The sequence below is a fragment of the Panthera leo genome, chromosome A2, assembly GCF_018350215.1.
Source record: "Panthera leo isolate Ple1 chromosome A2, P.leo_Ple1_pat1.1, whole genome shotgun sequence".
In the NCBI taxonomy this organism is placed as follows: domain Eukaryota; kingdom Metazoa; phylum Chordata; class Mammalia; order Carnivora; family Felidae; genus Panthera; species Panthera leo.
The window spans coordinates 118,244,595-118,263,012 of record NC_056680.1 but is presented as its reverse complement, the minus strand read 5'-3'; the positions used below and the strand labels follow the sequence as shown (position 1 = coordinate 118,263,012).

Sequence of the window (18,418 nt, the reverse complement as noted above, 5' to 3'; positions counted from 1 at the left end):
CAGTCTTTTCTTTATCCTAACTTTTTTTTTTTTTTTTTTTTGACAGAGAGAAAGAGAGAGCGCAAGCGCGCACGCATGCAGAAGCAGGGGAGAGGGGCAGAGGGACAGAGAGGATCCTAAGCATGCTCCATGCTCAGCGAGGAGCTCAGCAGGACTCGAGCCCATGACCCTAGCATCATGACCCAGCCAAAATCAAGAGTCGAACGCTCAACCCACTGAGCCACCCAGGCACCCTTAATTTAACTTTTTTTAGCCACCCTCACGTGATTATAAAATGTGTGTCTTCATAAAGCTGTAGTATCATTCACTGTCTCATGAAAGATGTTAAAGTACACCATTCGATACCTTCTCCCCGGAGAGTTTTTCCAAATGTGTCGTCAGTCCATTTATTTCTTTGTCTTTCTCTGCCAACTGAAGCTGAAAAAAGAAATCATCATTTTTTTCATTATCCACTCTCTCCCTACACATCAAGAGCTAGTTTATACCATTCTATCAAAATACTTACTATTACCATAACCCATGTATTTCCTTGGGTCTTATTCTTTGACATCTCTGGATATTATCCCCCCCAAAATTTGTTTAAATTTGAGTGTTATCGAAGTTTCTTCTTTGGCTTCTTCTCTCTATATTCCCCCTGAAAACTTCCTTTTTTCTACGCCTTCAACTATGATCCCCATGGGAAAAATCACAACTATTAACAAATGTGGCACACCTCTTTCTTCCCCAAGTTCCAAATCTTTTTTATAGATACAGTACTTTTCTTTTTTAAGTGTTTATTTACTTTTGAGACACAGAGACAGAGAGAGAGAGAGCAAGCAGGGGAGGGGCAGACAGAGGGGGAGACACAGAATCTGAGCTGTCAACACAGAGCCCAACACAGGGCCCAAAATGGTGAACCACAAGATCATGACTGAGCCGAAGCTGGATGTTTAACCGACTGAGCGACCCAGGTGCCTCTCTTTTTAAGTTTATTGACTTATTTTGGGGCAGGAGGGGGTGGGTGGGGAGGAGAGCGGGAGAGAGAAGGACGGTCACATTCAAGTGGTGGTGGGGAAGCAGAGAGGGAAGGAGAGAGAATCCAAAGCAGACTCTGCACTGTCAGCACAGAGTCCGATGTGGGCTGTGAGATCATGACCTGAGCCAAAATCAAGAGTCGGACACTTAACTGACTGAACTACCGTAGGCACCCTCAAATCTGTCTTTTCAATTGACGGATGACATGTTTTCATTATTGTCTTTCTGCATTTTGAGGGCAAAGGGTCCCAAACCTACTTTTCTAACTTTTGCTAACAGATATTACCAATCTCAGAGCCCAGTGTGACTGAAGCTAGGAAGCTGTTACACTTCCTACTCCTCTTCCCAACATCGTCAGTCTAAGTCATTCATTCGTTTAACCACCGCCCATTTGCATTATAAGCATTATGGATACAAACACAAAACTATCCTTCAAATAATTTTTCCCTGAGGATGCCTTTCAAAGATTTCCTTGACAGACTCATGTCCTGTTCAAGAGTAAGTGATCAAGGACGGTCCCCAAAGGGGTGGCCTTTATCAAGTAATTCTCTAAGAATATTTCTATCTGATTTTCTCACCTTCAAAAACTCTTTCCACCTATAAATCCCCTCAGGGTTACCAAATTACTTCACAAAGACCCACTATAGTTGGGTCCCTTTCTTTACTCTTAGAAAATTCTTAACAACAAATAGCACTAAAATTCCATTTTAGGCCCCCCAAAACGTGGCTTCAATCTATCAAGTCCAATCTACTCCATTACAGACATTGAAGTCTTATTACTCAAGATTGCTCATAATCTCCAGACTATGCTCTGCACTTTTCACCCCCAAACCTGTATATTAATGCCTTTCTATCTGCTTAGAATGCCGCTTCTTTCTTTCCCGAGCTCTGCTTCTCCTCCCCTCCAGTTTTCTCTTTCAAGGGTCTGTTTTCTCCATGTTTAACTCCTAAATATTCCCCTGAAAACAGCTCTAAGGTACTTCTTAGACTTATCATTCACGTAGAACTTCATCCCATTTTGCTTTGTCCAACGAGTATCTGTTTAGTGAGTACTATCTCAACAGTACAAAAGAAGTCAAAGGGCATTAAACAAAAAGCCAAGCACCTTTACCAGCAGCATAATCTAGAACATTAGTTTTGATGCTCACTTTGATCATTAATGAACTAAAAACATTATTTAACTTCCCATGAATCTGACAGATGATTAGCTGGGTCACGAATATCAAGGAGTTGTGAGCATCACCATGATACCACTAGCAATCTCTAGTAGACTGTAAACTCCTTAAGCATAGATAGCATTGTGCCATACCTGTGTGATCACCCAGATAAAAGCTAACACAGTGCTCTCTCTATATAGTAGGCTTTAATTTTACTAAATGAGTTTTTTTTCTAGTCAATATGCAAAGATAAAGTTCACATAAATTCAGTATTCACACTTTATAATAAGCAAAGTTGCCAGTCATTGAAAACAATATCCACAGCTATCCCAGAAACAATAATCTCATTAATTAAAAGTCTGAAAATTTCATTCTGACAATAGATCAAGATTGAAAAAAAGACCACCAGTAAAATTACCTTAGTATATAATGTGCACCCTCTCCAGCCCCAGGGAGAAACCTAATCTTTGGTGTCTTTAAGAACATTTAAAAATTGTAAGTAGAATTAGCTACACTATAGCAAAGTTAAATCATTCAAAACTTCCTGATCTTTAGTCACACAAAATATGCAAATTACATGTACATATAGATACCAAAATATGTAAGATTATATTTTATTCCTTAGAATAAAAATATCTTCCTACTTATTAATTAGCTAAACAGCCTATTTTTTTCTCTAACACTCTTACAAATATAATTTACTATTTAAGCTTGTTTGCTGCCTATTATTACACTGGCAAAAACAATTTTAATTAAGATTGTATCACTGGGGTGCCTGGGTGACTCAGTCAAACATCCGACTCTTGATTTCGGCTCAGGTCGTGATCTCTCAGCTCATGTGATCAAGCCCCAGGTCAGGCTCTGCACTGACAGTTCGGAGCCTGTTTGGAATTCTCTCTCTCCTCTCCCTCTGCCCTCTCTTCTGTGCACACGCTCGCTCTCTCTCAAAATAAACTTAAGAAAAATAATAATAAACATGTGGCCTCCTAATGACATAATTAAAAAAAGATTACATCACTCTGCAGTACTTTTTAGGATCACAGGTAACACATTTTGGTGATTCATTTAATAACACTCATATAAATCTTAAAATTACTAATCATATTATTATATCCCCACAAAAATGTCAAGGCCCTAAAATTATTTTTTTCAATATATTTGAGAGAGATTGAGAGGGAGACAGAGACAGAATGAGAATCCCATGCAGGCCTCACACTGTCAGCGTGGAGCCCAACGCAGGGCTCGAATCCACATACGATGAGATCATGACCTAAGCTGAAACCAAGAGTCAGACACTCAACAAACTGAGCCACCCAGGAGCCCTGAGGCCCTAAAATAATTTTATATACACTCATGTTTGTTTCTAAATGAATAAATAGGGGGGTGCCTGGGTGACTCAGTCAGTTAAGCATCGGCTCAGGTCATGATCTTGCAGTCTGTGGGTTAGAAACCCACGTTGGGCTCTGTGCTGACAGCTCAGACCCTGAAGCCTGCTTTGGATTCTGTGTCTCCCCCTTTCTCTGCCCTTCCCCCACTTGCACTCTGTGTCTCTCTCAAAAATAAATAAACATTAAAAAACTTATTAATGAACAAATATGATAATGAAATGATCACTTTTCATCTTAGAAATGAAGCAAAATTAAAAGATATCATTTTAATTAGCCATCAAAATGAACAGAATTAAAGCCACAATGGTAATATGTATGGGTATTCATTTTCTCAGTTCATAGTTAATTAACTATACTCCACTAAAAATGTAGTACATTTTTACTTATATACAAAAATACTATCCCAATTATCTATGTTAAAACTGCACATCAGATTGATAAAAATTATAGCTAACACATCTGCAAAAGTACCAGGTGCACCTGCCTCACATTATACAAATACTGACTTACTTTGTAATTATCCTCTACTTCAGCTAGTGCTAGTTTTATATTTTCAGCAATCTCCACTTGTTCTTTCCATTTCAGTTCCATTTTTGCAAGTTCATCGGCATATTTATTGCATTTTGTTTTCTCATCCTAAATGAAATTAGAATTACCAAAGACTTTTAAAAACACAGATACAGCCATTATCTTTATGAACATATTTAGATATGTACTGAATGTTTCATTTTAACACTAACAATAGAAAAACTGAAATAGGGGCGCCTGGGTGGCGCAGTCGGTTAAGCGTCCGACTTCAGCCAGGTCACGATCTCGCGGTCCGTGAGTTCGAGCCCCGCGTCAGGCTCTGGGCTGATGGCTCGGAGCCTGGAGCCTGTTTCCGATTCTGTGTCTCCCTCTCTCTCTGCCCCTCCCCCGTTCATGCTCTGTCTCTCTCTGTCCCAAAAATAAATAAAAAACGTTGAAAAAAAAAAAAAATTTTTAAAAAATAAAAAAAAAATAAAAAAAGAAAAACTGAAATAATGTCAGTAGACAATGGGGAAAATCATTTTAAGTCCATACAATGAAATAGTATATATTTAACAGAACAAAGTAGATCTACACATTAACAAGGAACAAGATACATTAAAATAGCAAGTTGCAAAAACAAAATATACAGTATAATCTTATTTTTGTTTTAAAAGTTAACACAATCTTCTATGACTCTATATCATGTTGTGTAGAAAAATATAAACAAAATATGAATAGCTCTCATCACTTGGAATCAGGATCATGATGGTACCTTTTACCATTTTTACTCTTTATTTCTATAATGCCTAAGATTTCACAATAAGCATATACAACTTTTGCAGAGAGGTAAGAAAAAAGAAAAAAGAATCGTATGATTATAATGACGCTGCTTCCAGATGTAGACAAATAATACTCTGGGATTTCCTAACCAAGATATTATCTAGGTTGACTTCTTATACAATGCTCTTCTCTACAACCAAGAATATTAAAAGAAAGGAGTTACAAACCACGACCAAAGGGTAAATTGGCAATTTCATTTTGAATGTCTTATATTCAAAGTAAAAGTTTAAAAACATGCTCTAAGCAACTTTTTAACAATTAATCCTAGATCAACTTACTATCCATTACCATACCTCACACCACACACAAAAATAAACTTAAAATTGTTAACAGGCCTAAATTTAGTGAAACCTAGGACTATAAAACTTATGGAAGAAAAAATCTTTACAAGTTGGATTATAGGTGTGTGTTTCTTAGAACATAAAAAGCAGAGGGGTGCGTGGGTGGCTCAGTCGGTTGAGCATCTGACTCTTGATTTCAGTTCAGGTCATGATCTCACGGCTCTTGAGTTCAAGCCCCATCAGGCCCTGCACTGACAGCACAGAGCCTACTTGGGATTCTGTCTGCCTCTTTCTGCCCCTTCCCCGCTTGCTATCTCTCAAAATAAATAAACTTAAAAAAAAAAAAACATAAAAAGCACAAAACATTAAAGAGCAAATTGATAAATCTGTACTTAATCAAAAGTTTTTCTAAAAACACCGTTAAGGAAATGAAAAGGCAAGTTACAGACTGGGAGAAAATATTTCCCAAACATGTTTCAAAAGACTTCTACCCACAATAAAGCTTACAATTCAGTAATAAAATGAACTCAATGTTTAAAACAGCAAAGATCTGAACTCTCCCAATAAAAAGGAAAATGAACCACCAATAAAAGCAACAACATGGATAAATTTCAAAATAATTATGCTGAAAGAGGACAGGAAAAAAAAGAGTATATACCATATGACTGCATTTATACAAACTGTATAAAAGGTAGGCTACAGTGGCAGAAAGCAAGCCAACAGTTTCCTGGGATGGCAATAGAGGGAGGAATGAGTTCCAAATAGAACTGCTCATTTCAGCAGCACATATACCAAATGGGCACATAAAAACTTTGGCAAGTAATAGAAATGTTATCTTGGCACTATAGTATTTTCACAACTGTATATATGGCAAAACTGATCAAACTGCAGATTTTATACAGCTCAAGGCGCCTGGGTGGCTCAGTTGATTAAGTGTCCAACTTCAGCTCAGGTCATGATCTCAGGGTTTGTGGGTTTGAGCCCGCATCAGGCTCTGTGCTAACAGCTCAGAGCCTGGAGCCTGCTTGGGACTCTGTGTTTCCCTCTCTCTCTCTGCCCCTCCCCCACTTGAGCTCTGTCTCTCTCAAAAATAAACATTAAAAAACATTTTTTTAAACGAATATAAGCAGTTCATTGGATTTCAACAAATATATGCAGTTTACTGCACCTCAACACAACTTGGAAAAAATATGTACCTTGAGGAAGTTTTTGGCTTAGGAACATTCTATCATCCTTTCAGTAATACTGTATGATGACATTTTAAAAAACAGGCATCCTGAATTGTTTCAGACTTGATGAAAAAAGTTTAGTCCCTCATAAACAACTACTTTAACTCAAGGGTAAAACTATTCTCATCGATCCTTCTACAGAAGAAAGGAACAACAACTTTCAGTTTAAAGTTTAAAAGATTAAGTACTATTTAGAAGGCAGTAACAAAATATTTTAATTACTAGAGTAACATTGAACTAATGTATGAACATTATTCTATAGTTCTAAATATCTCTTTCCTCTCTACATGCACAGAAAAATACACTCACAAAAAATTAAAAAATCACAAACACAAAACGCCTTTGCCTCCCTTCTCCAAATCAGGTATAAATGAGAACCATTTTCCCTCTGTCCTTGAAATACTCCAGGAGTGAATGCTACCAAGACAGTTGTAAAACTGAAATGTATGAAGAATACAGTTTTAAAATAGTCACAATAAGTAACACCATAAAAGCAATAGCTCATTTGGTTAACATTCTCTTTTCCCACTTTATAATTCTGGTCAATTTAAGATGTGGTAAAATTCTTTGCTATTAATACAGGGAATATAAAAAGAGCACTTCCCTTTATCAAGTTCTATCCAGCCTCAGTTAATCACTTGCCCATTATCAAGAAAGGACACTAATGATGTTAGGATAATTTTACATACAGGCCTATGTGTGCAGGTACACAGAACAACCCCTCTCATCATCTCAAAAGTGAAACTCAATACCAGTATATGGATACGAAAAAGAAACCCCAAGATTTATAAATAAATATAAATATAAATGTAAATATAAATATAAATATTAGGTAAGCTAAGCCATTATATCTGATAAATCTCACACTTACAAGAGAGCCAGCTTACCTGCAAGAGCTGTTTACATTTATTGTATTTTTCTGTTTTGTCAGCAATTTCTTTGGTCATTTCACAGACTTGTCCCTTTGTTACAATGTCAGAATCTGTCTCAGCTATTACAAGACAGAAAATAATATTAAAAATTATCTTGCCCCCATATTGTCTTCCTGTTCAAAATAACTTAAAGGTCAGTATACTGTGAGATACAATAAATGGAACAATGAAGGAGAGAAATATCTACTTAAAAACATCTAATCATACACTAAATAAAGACAGTATAAACTCTACATGAGATTTTTTAAAATGTCAGTCCGGCCAGAAACAAGATCACATTCAGTAATGAAAAGTGATTTTTTTAATCAGCTAAAAATAGTTCTTAAATGGCATGCTTGTTCTCTTCATGTAACTGAATACACAGGATAAACAGAAAGCCATACTCTGAGAAAACACTTTAAATTATTTTTCTAGTCCTTCATTACTATTCAGTGAGTATTAAGTAACTTACACAACACCACTCTACATACTACAAAAAGTGTAAATAAATGGAAGTCAGGATCCTGTTATATAGTGGCTGAACCTGATTAAATATTTAATAGCATGGGAAATTTACAATACATTTAAAAAATCTAAAACAGCAATTACCCCAAACACTACATTAGGAAATGTATTTTTATATACTTGAGTGCTGACTTCCATTATCGTCAATCTTTAACATAAAGTGAAAAAAAGAAATTAGGACAAGTGAAAACCTAGACTTAATTCAAACTGTCATGTTAATACATTCACCAGATCTTCCTAATCTATTCTAGAAGTTAATAAACTAATAAAAATTTAACTTGCCCACCAATAGGTATACTAACCACATAGTACCCGGGTCAAAAATATTAAATAAAAAAAAAAAAGAGAGAGAGAAACATAAATAGAACAGGAGATTAATCCCCACCCCACCCCCTCCAACAGAACTATACAACTGAATTACCATAAATGCCTCGAGATTCCACAGATTTAGTGGAATATTAATTAAAAATTCAATTATTGGCTTCTATCCTATAGCCTAACTGCTATAACCATTTAAGCTTACAAACTCCAGCTCATTTAATACTTATGAATAGTCTCATGAAAATAAGTACTAGTTCACACTCATTTTATGTATTTCACATGTAAGACTTTCTTACTATTAAGCCCCTTACTTTATCTTTGCCTTAATCCTCTCATAAGAATTTTCAGAAGCTCCCTAAGACTCACACACTTGGAATAAGGCAGTATAAATAAGCATCAATACTCATCGAGGCAGGACACTACACAAAATGGCTAAAAGATTTTTACCTGTAGAAGGCTTTACATCTATATTAGAGGCAGTAGTAGCTGGGTCTGTGTTTATTGAAGCATCATTCACTTTTTGCTGATTTCCGATTTTCTTTGTTAAGACACTGGTGCTATTGGCCTATTCAAAATGTAACAACAAACTGTTATATGAGTTATATTTCCTTCCTTCAGTAATTGTCACATAAAGAAAATCTGAGAAGTCTACAAAGCTGCTATTGTGTCTTAAAGACCAGCAAAGACTAAAGGTAACACCCATCACTTTACTAACTGACCTAAAGTTACAACAGACACAAACTTTATTTTGGTATTCCTTGCCAAATGATCAAACTACTACCAAAGCAAGCCAATCACAGAAATCTCATAAGTCATCTACTACAAAGTCATAATATACTTACAGGCCTCAACCGAAACCCATACATGTGGGTCATACTTAAAGTATATTTTTTCACAAAAGCATTCCTAGCTTACCACATGCATTTCTGGGTAAATATCATCTGTATCAATACAGTATACAAATAAAAGTCTTTATAGCAAATTTTGTTTGCAGAGAGAACTTGGTATCATTTTCAACCGCAGGTTTTAAATGTGTTTCTTTACTTCCAGCATTCCATTACATAGCAAACCTTATATTTAACTACAATTTAAGGACCCACATTAAAACACACACCAAGGGGCACCTGGATGGCTCAGTTAAGCATCCAACTCTTAAATCAGCCTTGGGTCACGATCCCAAGGTCATGGGATTGAGCCCCACAGCAGGCTCTGCACGAAGCGTGGCACCTGCTTGAGATAGTCTGTCTCTCTCCTTCATCCCCACCAATGGCACATGCAGCATGCCCTCTCAAATAAATAAATCACACACCAAAACAGAAACAATTTCTTTGTTTTCATTAAATCTGCTTACCCTCTCAGATGGAATACAAAATAATTAGCTACATTAACTCTTCCTAATCTAGTGGCTATGAGTAGGATGGAAGAACCCAATAATGACAACGAGAAACCATCTTTGACTCTGAGGATAACCAACAGTGAACCCCACTGAGGACAGGCATCAGTCACAGGAGGGATTCAATATGTACAGAGCTTTTAAGCGAAGACATTTAACAAGAACTTAGAGGGAAACGGTCAAGAAAGAGGGCATTCCCTCCCTGTTTTCCCCTGCTGCTGCCCTTGCTTCCTTTCTTGGGTTTCCAGCACATAAAAATTTCAAATTTAAACATATATCATTACAAACATTAGGCCAATCACTTCAATTCATGCAGAGATAAATTATATTCAAAAGGTTGATATTTACAGTATTATAAATTTGGGGGTGCCAGGCTGGGTCAGTCAGAAGAGTACACAACTCTTGACGTTGAGGTTGTTGAGTTTGAGCCCCGTGTGGGGTGTAGACGTTAGTTAAATAAATAAAACTTTAGACTACTATAAATTTGATTTGTAAACAAAAATACTGATAAAGGAACTATTCGGTAAGAATTCAATTGTCCTTACTGATTGGTCTGAAAGTTTGTTTATTTGTTTTTGGAGCCTCTGGCATTCCTTGAATTTTTCTTTATAATGATCTGCTGCCATTTGAAGACGAAGTTTCAAATCTTCAACTTCTCTTCTCAGTTCGTGTTCTAGTGTATCAGACTTTTCCTATGAGAAAAATAAAAGATAAAAATCTCCTATCTCACATGTAATAGTAAATCCCAACTTCCTTTTCACTTTTTTCTTTCTGGCTTCTAGTTTTTATTTGTTTTGGAGTTTGGGCAACAGAGCCACATTAGCTCCTAATAAATCTAGCTTTATATTCTTAGGACTAGGGTTCATTAAAAAAACTAAAGAAGAACAATCCCCCTCCTGAGGAATAAGTATTACCCTGTTAAATAACCATAATACCACTTTATGAAGCTAATAAATAAAAAATTCCAAACAAAGCAATATATACCTGACATCAGAAAGTTTAATAACAGAGCAGTTCTTACTAACCACTAAGCATTTGCCTACTTAAGTTTTTCTTAAAGTTTACATTAATTTCAACCCAAGAAGTTACAATGACTAAACAAAATGAATGGAAATTTAAATTTCTGTGATCAGGAATCTGACCTTATTCTGACATAACCCAATCTATTTTGTAAGTTCTAGTGAGCTTTTGATCAAAATGGAAATTCAAAATTAGCCCACTTTACCTGGTCTTTTTTCACAGCATTTAGTTTAAGTTCTGCCACTGCATCAGCTAACTGCTTTTTTACTTTCTCATTTTCCAAGCGTGCAGTATGCAGATCTGCCATTGTTTTATCTCTCACATTTACAGCATCACTAAGTTCTTTAGCCAGAAAGACAATTTCCTGCCGAGTTGCCTGAACCTGTTCCTCTGCTTTACGAAGTTGCTCCTTTAAAAGAAAAGTATCTTCCTGAAGAAAAGCAGATAAATACATTAGCAACGAAACCATTAAAGTAAAAACAGTAGCAGAAACAAGTTTTACTCATATTTCAACAGATCAAAGTTTTAAACTAAACACTGGTTTTCTACTCATGACTTAAATAAAATACAGAAGTCTATTAAAAAAACTTATGATAGAACTTTGTGTTAGAATCCCCAGATAACAATCCAATGCACTCAGTATCTCTACCACATTAAACACATGTAAACTTAAGTTGATAAGTCAAGCAACATGCCCAATATTTAAATCCCTGGTTAAAAAGAAATTTGAATGAAAGTTCCTGTCCCCCAAAATCTCTAACAGCTAGAACTACTTACTGACTCACACTTTTTATGATTACCAATAAAAATAATTTCAAAAACTTCTCTGTAATTACAAAAATTTTGGTTAAGTTTCCTATTAACTAACCGAAAACATATCCGATATAATATTCATATACCATATCGTTATGAAACCACAGGGCAGATTTAAAACTTAGTTCTAAAAATAAAACATTTGATACACAAATATCAAAGTTGAGACAATGGGAAGATAAAAAAGTAATCAGCCCCTCTTACCTAACCTAAAAGTATCTTAAAAAGTTAAAATTACTGTTAAGAAAAAAAAAAGAGAAAAAAAGTTTAAATTGCCATAATAAAATTATTTAATATTATGAGCCCAACACATCTAGTTTATTCAAGTTTCCTATTTTTTATCTTTGTACTACAAATAATATGAACTGAGAAAAAGTGCAATCCATTCTTGGTTTTTAAATTGTTAGCTCCTGGGGCGCATGGGTGGTTCAGTTCGTTAACCATTCAACTTCGGTTCAGGTCATGATCTCCCAGTTCGTGAATTCGAGCCCTGCATCAGGGTCTCTGCTGTCAGCACAGAGCCCACTTCAGATCCTCTGTCTCCCTCTCACTCTGCCCCTACCACACTCACATGCGCGCGCTCTCTCTCTCTCTCAAAATAAATAAACATTTTTAAAAAACTGTTAGCTCCTTAGAAGGAAATATAAAGGATTATGTACACTGAGGTGAAGAAAATATTTGTAGATACAACATTAACAGATCTAACTATGTAAATATCATCAGCAAAAGAGCAACAATAAAACTAGAAGAAAATGTTTGGAATATAAAATTATTTTCTAATCAGCATTTTTTTCAAATCAAAAAACTCTAATCACAAAAAAACCCAAAAAATTGGAGAAAGGCATAACCATGAAATTTGTAAAAATTGTTTATTTTTGAGAGACAGAGCATGAGCAGGAGAGGGGCAGAGAGGGAGACACAGAATGGGAAGCAGGCTCTGAGCTGGGAGCACAAGGCCCGACGCAGGGCTCAAACACATGACCATGAAGACAATGACCTGAGCTGAAGTCAGACACTTAACTAAGCCATCCAGGCACCCCTACCGTGAAATTTTTTTTAAAAGACAGAAATGGCCATTATGCATACAAAAAAAAAAAAACAAAAAACAAAAAACTCCACTCATCAACAATCAAATAAAGAAGTTAAAACAAACATCAATTTCTTTCAATTAACAAAGATTAAAAAACAGGAATACTCCAATATTCAGATGACTTTAGGGAAATTAGCAAATTCATGAACGGTTAGGCTTATGTACATGTAGCTGGTGTAGTTTTTCACCAGATTTTTATAACATTCATCAACACCTTGAAAAAGCACACAGGTTTTGATCTAGCAATTTTATTTTTATGAGTTTCCAAGAAAATTAATAAAAGGTATGGACATTAAATTTAGCTTTACAGGGATTCAGTACAATATTAAAATAATGAAAAATTATTTAAAACTGAGACTATCTGAGAATTTATTATAAATTCTATTATATATCCTTCCCACGATGGAAGTCTGTGCTACCATCACAAACACTAATAAATACAAATGCTGGGGTATTAATTTTTTTAAAAGCAATTTGAAAATAACTAATTTTTTTTTTATATATACACGTGCCTAGATATTTGTACAAGGATGATGTTTGCATAAGCGGCATGCTTATAAAAGCTAAGGACTGTACACAACTAAAAAACAATTACATACACAGCTATTAAACGAGGGATACTATACAGCTGTTATAGTGAATGAGAAAGATCTATATGCGTACTCATACAAGATGTCCAGATTTTCCATAAAAAAAATTTTTAAGAGGTTTTGGAACACTGTTATAAATATTCTAATTTTTTATAAAATGTAAATTTTAGGGGTGCCTGGGTGGCTCATTCGGTTAAGCGGCCAACTTCAGCTCAGGTCATGATCTCATGGTTCATGAGAAATAAATATAGGGGCGCCTGGGTGGCTTGGTCGGTTAAGCGCCCGACTTCGGCTCAGGTCATGATCTCATGGTCCGTGAGTTCGAGCCCCGCATCGGGCTCTGTGCTGACAGCTCAGAGCCTGGAGCCTGTTTCAGATTCTGTGTCTCCCTCTCTCTCTGCCCCTCCCCTGTTCATGCTCTGTCTCTCTCTGTCTCAAAAATAAATAAATGTTAAAAAAAAAAAAAAAATTAAAAAAAAGAAATAAATATAAAGCTCTTTATATATCCAAAAAAAAAAAAAAAAAAAGTAAATCAATGATTAATTAGGACTGGGGGGAGGGGGAGAAGCAAATGAGAATATGGAGTAACTGCTAATGGGTACAGTTTCTTTGGGGGGGTAATAAAAATATTCCTAAATTTACTGCAGTATTAGTTGTATAACTCTGTGAATACACTGAAAACCATTAAACTACACATTTTAAATGACAAAAAAAGTGCAAAAAAGTACGTATATAGCATGGCACCTATTTTTTTTTAAGAGTGTGTATGTATGCACATGCTTATTTTTGCAAAAAGAGAAGGATAAACTAAAAACTAATGGGAAATCTTTACATATGTGTGTATGTAAAAAAAAAAAAAAAGGTTTTTTTAGGGAAGAGACAGTAAATATTTTTGTAATTATTTTCACTTTTGAATGATGCAACTATTTAACATATTCAAAACACAAGACTCAATCAAAAGATTTAAAGAATAGGGGCGCCTGGGTGGCTCTGTCAGCTAGGCATCTGACTTCAGCTCAGGTCATGATCTCTGGTCTGTTGAGTTTGAGGCCCACGTTGGGCTCTGTGCTGACAGCATGGGGCTTGGAGCCTGCTTCCGATTCTGCGTGTCCCTTTCTCTCTGCCCCTCCCCAGCTCTGCTTACTCTCTCTCTCAAAAATAAACATTAAAAAAAAAAACTATTTAAGAAAGAATACCTACTATTAAGTGTAAAAGAAAAATTTTTAAGTGACCATTTTGTAATCATTAATTTAATAATAACTGATGTAGGTGAGGATCATTAAGGGATCAAAAATACTGGGTGAAAAGCTATTGGCATTACAGGATGTTACCTTAATCTCAAAGTATTACCCTACATATTACTCAATAATCACAAAGAGGGGGAAAGCACCCATATAATGAATTCAGGCAGACACAACTTTAAACAAATGATATTACATCAACATTATGTGACATTTGGTATTGCTGCAAAATCATGTACAAGACATCATCTATTTAGGCTTTTTCTTGCCAAAAATGTATGACCTAAATCTAGCTTTGAGGAAACAATAAATAAATCTAGATTACAAACCATCTTCTCAGACAAGCCTGAATTCTTCAAAAATATCAGTATCATAAAAGGTGTATAGGGACCCTATTCTAGATTAGAGCAAAGAACACAACAATAATCAAATGAATGTGTGGATCTTTACCACCAGGTCAAGAAATTGTAAAGGTTATATATAAATATATAGTGGCGGCGGGGGGGGGGGGGGGGGGGGGGGAGTGGCAGCGGCCCCTGGGTGGCTCAGTCAGTTAAGCATCTGACTCTCAGTTTTGGCTCAGGTCATGATCTCGTGGTTTCTTGAGTTCTAGCCCTATGTCAGGCTCTGTGCTGACAGTGCGGAACCTGCTTGGGATTCTCTCTCTCCCCTCTCCCTGTCCTCCTCTCTCTGCCTCTCCCCTACTCATGCTCTCTGTGTCTCTGTTACAAGTTTTAAATAAACGCTTTATAAAAAATATATACTTGGGATAATCTGATTATACTAAAACTGTATTATGAATGAGTATTATCAACGTTAAATTTCTTAGGTATGATCATGGTTTTATGGTTATACAGAATAATGAACCACAACTGTAGATAGGGAATACATGCTAAAATATCTAGGGTGTGATATCATAATGCCTGCAACTGACTTCAAATGACTCAGAGGGAAAAAAAGGTCATACAAATGGGGAGATAAAGATGGCAAAATATTTGAGGATACATGTTTTCGTTGTTCTGTTCTTCTAACTTCTCTGTAAAACTGAACTTTTTCAAAAGAAAAGGTTGGGAAAAGGGAAGATTAAAAATAAAAAACAAAGAATATTGCATACATTTAATAGACACAGGTTTTACAATCTTCAAACACGTATCACAAAAATACTTACCTTACTTGAAGTTGTAAGCAAGAATGTCCTTTGCAGATTTTCCTTTTCAGCCAAACAGAACTGCAGCCTGCCAATCTCTTCTTTAAAATGAGTAATCATGCTTTCTTTATTCCCATCTAAATTCTTTAGAGTCTGGACCTCTGACACAAGCTTGGTATTTTCTATTTCGGTATTCTTCAAATGTACCTGTTAACAGTGCTTGAAAATGTCAAGAATATCCTAACTCCATAACCTAAATTACTCAAATTTCAAAATACCACTGTTTAGCCCAAATATGATCAAGTGATGGGAAGACCTACTAGACCAGGAGTCAGGAGACCCAAGTTGTACCAAATAACTAGCTAATATGTGGGAACAGAACATAACCTAAGATTTTTTGTTGTTGTAAATTTTCCATAGAGATTATATCTAAGGTCTAACAATATTACCTCATCTTTGAAGTTTTCTCCTTTGATTTTTTTTTTCCAATTAATGCTTTTTTTTTTTTTTTTTTTTTTTTTTTTTTTAAGATTTTTAAGTTCTCTTTAAAAACGCAAATCAATTTGGTTGCTGTTGGGGGAACAAATTATTGTTATATAGTCAGATACAAAGGTATGGCGAGATTCTGGAAAACTAAAGGGGTACATTCAAGAACATCTTAAGCAATTCAATTTCTGGCTGGTGAGAAGTACTGTCATTTACTTCCTGTGTGCCTAAAAATATATTTGATTCATTAACTCAACTATATTAATTTTCCCAGGAACGTTGGCAGCAGTTTGCCCATTAACAGATGCACAAGTCAAATTCCATAACTGAAATTATAGAGTATAGATATCTAGTTTTCACTATAAAGAGTATCTTGCTTTGGTTAAGAGTACCAGAGAGAAATGAATTGACATACTTTTCATACTTGACTCTAAATGTGTGACTAATGAAACATTAATTCCTGCTCACAAGGATGGAAAAAAACTCCAGGGGTCTCTGGGTGGCTCAGTCAGTTGAGTGTCCAACTCTTGGTTTTGGCTCAGGTCACGATCTCGCTCACAGTTCATGGGACCAAGCTCCACATCGGGTTCTGTGCTGACAGCACAGAGCCTGCTTGAGATGTTCTGTCTCTCTCTGCCCCTCCCCACTGCTCTCTCTCAAAGTAAATAAACGTTAAAAAAATAATAAAAATAGCAAAGAATTCCAGATTTTCTGAAGATGTCACCAGCCAAGACCTTTGCAGCATCACTTTAGAAACACTATCTAATTTTCGTAATTACCAGCTCAAGTGTTTTATCAATTCCTCTAAATTCTGATAGGACAGGGATGGGTCATATGATCTAATGGGGGCTGAGGAGAGAGACAAAAGTAATCTCTCTGGTTATTTTTATAAACAATATGGAAAGGAAAGCATGTTTCTGAGGTTAAAAGTAGAACACGATGTCTTATCACACTAAATGGAGACTCCTTTCCATAAAAAAGAAAAACCACAAAACAAAAGTCTCTAAGGAAGAGTTTTACTTCCAGTTTTGGGGAAACACACAAATGAAATACTGTTTGGAATGCTGGGAGATTGGGGCAGAGTGTATTCAAATGAAGAGTTCAAAGTCACTTTGATCCCTACCGATAATGCTTACAGAAAACTGGAGATATTATCACACTATAAAAGAATAAATCCCCAAAACACCTCATTCTTTCTCTTCCTTCCAGATACGAAGTCTTTTAGCAAAGGACTTGTCATTCAGGTGTAAAACAGACACAGAAAGTGAAAAAAAGCACAAGACCTAAGGGAGAAATAATTGAGAGCTGTAAAGGAAAAATAAATTTTGGATTTGCCCTAAAATGTGCTTACCAATCCTCTACAAACACCACAAGTCCTATTCTAATAACAGAAAGAAAAGAAAGGCAGTGTGAAAAATGACCATTTTAAGGATAGGTCTTTTCTCTTTCCAATAACTTGTCCTGGTTATTATTCACTACACCTCTTCACCATCACTGGTTTACTTAGGATCTTCCCAAACCCTTCCCAATACTAACTAGTCTGCCTTCAGAATTCATTTTATTACTGAATTGAAGTGACTGAAGACATAGACATTGTATTTCTCTTATTATCTCCCACTGTGCTAACAAGAAAACGACACGGAAAGCACTTTATCCACAGAGAAATAATGCTCAGGTCTTTTCCTGGCAAAAAACCTGAAATCCTCTCAGTGAAATTCACAGTGACATTGAGTAAAAAATTATGAGATGCCAGATTTTCACTTTGTTAAAAAATGCTTTGTAACTTTAAAAGTTTAAGCTGCATTTTTGGAGAGTGTTTGCAAAAACACTACGCCAACAGTAACCCAACTACATCAATTTCTCTAGGTATCTGTATTTCCCTTTTTCACAAAATCTTGTTCAAAAATCAAACATTACTTTGAGATATATATTCTTAAAGGGTCAAATCATAAAACCACCTACAAGTGAATCATCACTATTTTTCTTCCTGTTTTGAGAGTGACACACATGCACACACACACGCTCTGGGGATAAGCTATTCAAGAAATAAAGTGAGTATAATCCATGGCATGTAAAACGTCCCCATCCATGCTCTCTGCTCTAAGTTGCATGGTAGATTCAATATTTTTTTTTTATTTTTATCTTCCTAAAAAAAAAACAAACAAAAAAAACCCAACAACAAACCACCACCACCACCACAAATAAAAAGGAAAAAACCACTGGCAATACAAATCATATTCCAGTTTCTACGTGCAAATTGTAGGTCTCAAATACTAAATATATACGCACAGGTGTAGGGTTTTCTCTAATCAAATATATACCACAATACATAAGCAAGCCCTTTTCTAATCTAATCAAGAGACTGAATCTCTCCAAATAATACTGACTTAACTCAAAAAGTTCTTGAAACTCCTCATCTGGAACTGCCTTCAAGAACTGCTGAGCACCTGGGTGGCTCAGTC

At 35.7% G+C, this 18,418-nt stretch overlaps 1 protein-coding gene across 3 annotated transcripts in view; it reads right to left on the bottom strand.

Moving 5' to 3' along the window:
• Positions 1-18,418, bottom strand: part of TAX1BP1 (Tax1 binding protein 1) — a 90,918-nt gene that overhangs the window by 29,707 nt on the left and 42,793 nt on the right. For 2 of the 3 annotated variants that reach the window (XM_042920852.1, XM_042920861.1), the window contains exons 8-14: positions 15,492-15,677; positions 10,795-11,019; positions 10,115-10,261; positions 8,624-8,741; positions 7,307-7,410; positions 4,070-4,195; positions 346-417 (exon numbers count right to left, since the gene is read on the bottom strand). In XM_042920852.1, the coding sequence (XP_042776786.1) occupies positions 346-417; positions 4,070-4,195; positions 7,307-7,410; positions 8,624-8,741; positions 10,115-10,261; positions 10,795-11,019; positions 15,492-15,677 (978 nt within the window). The remainder of the gene's footprint in view (positions 1-345; positions 418-4,069; positions 4,196-7,306; positions 7,411-8,623; positions 8,742-10,114; positions 10,262-10,794; positions 11,020-15,491; positions 15,678-18,418) is intronic. The other variant, XM_042920869.1, reaches the window with a different exon arrangement.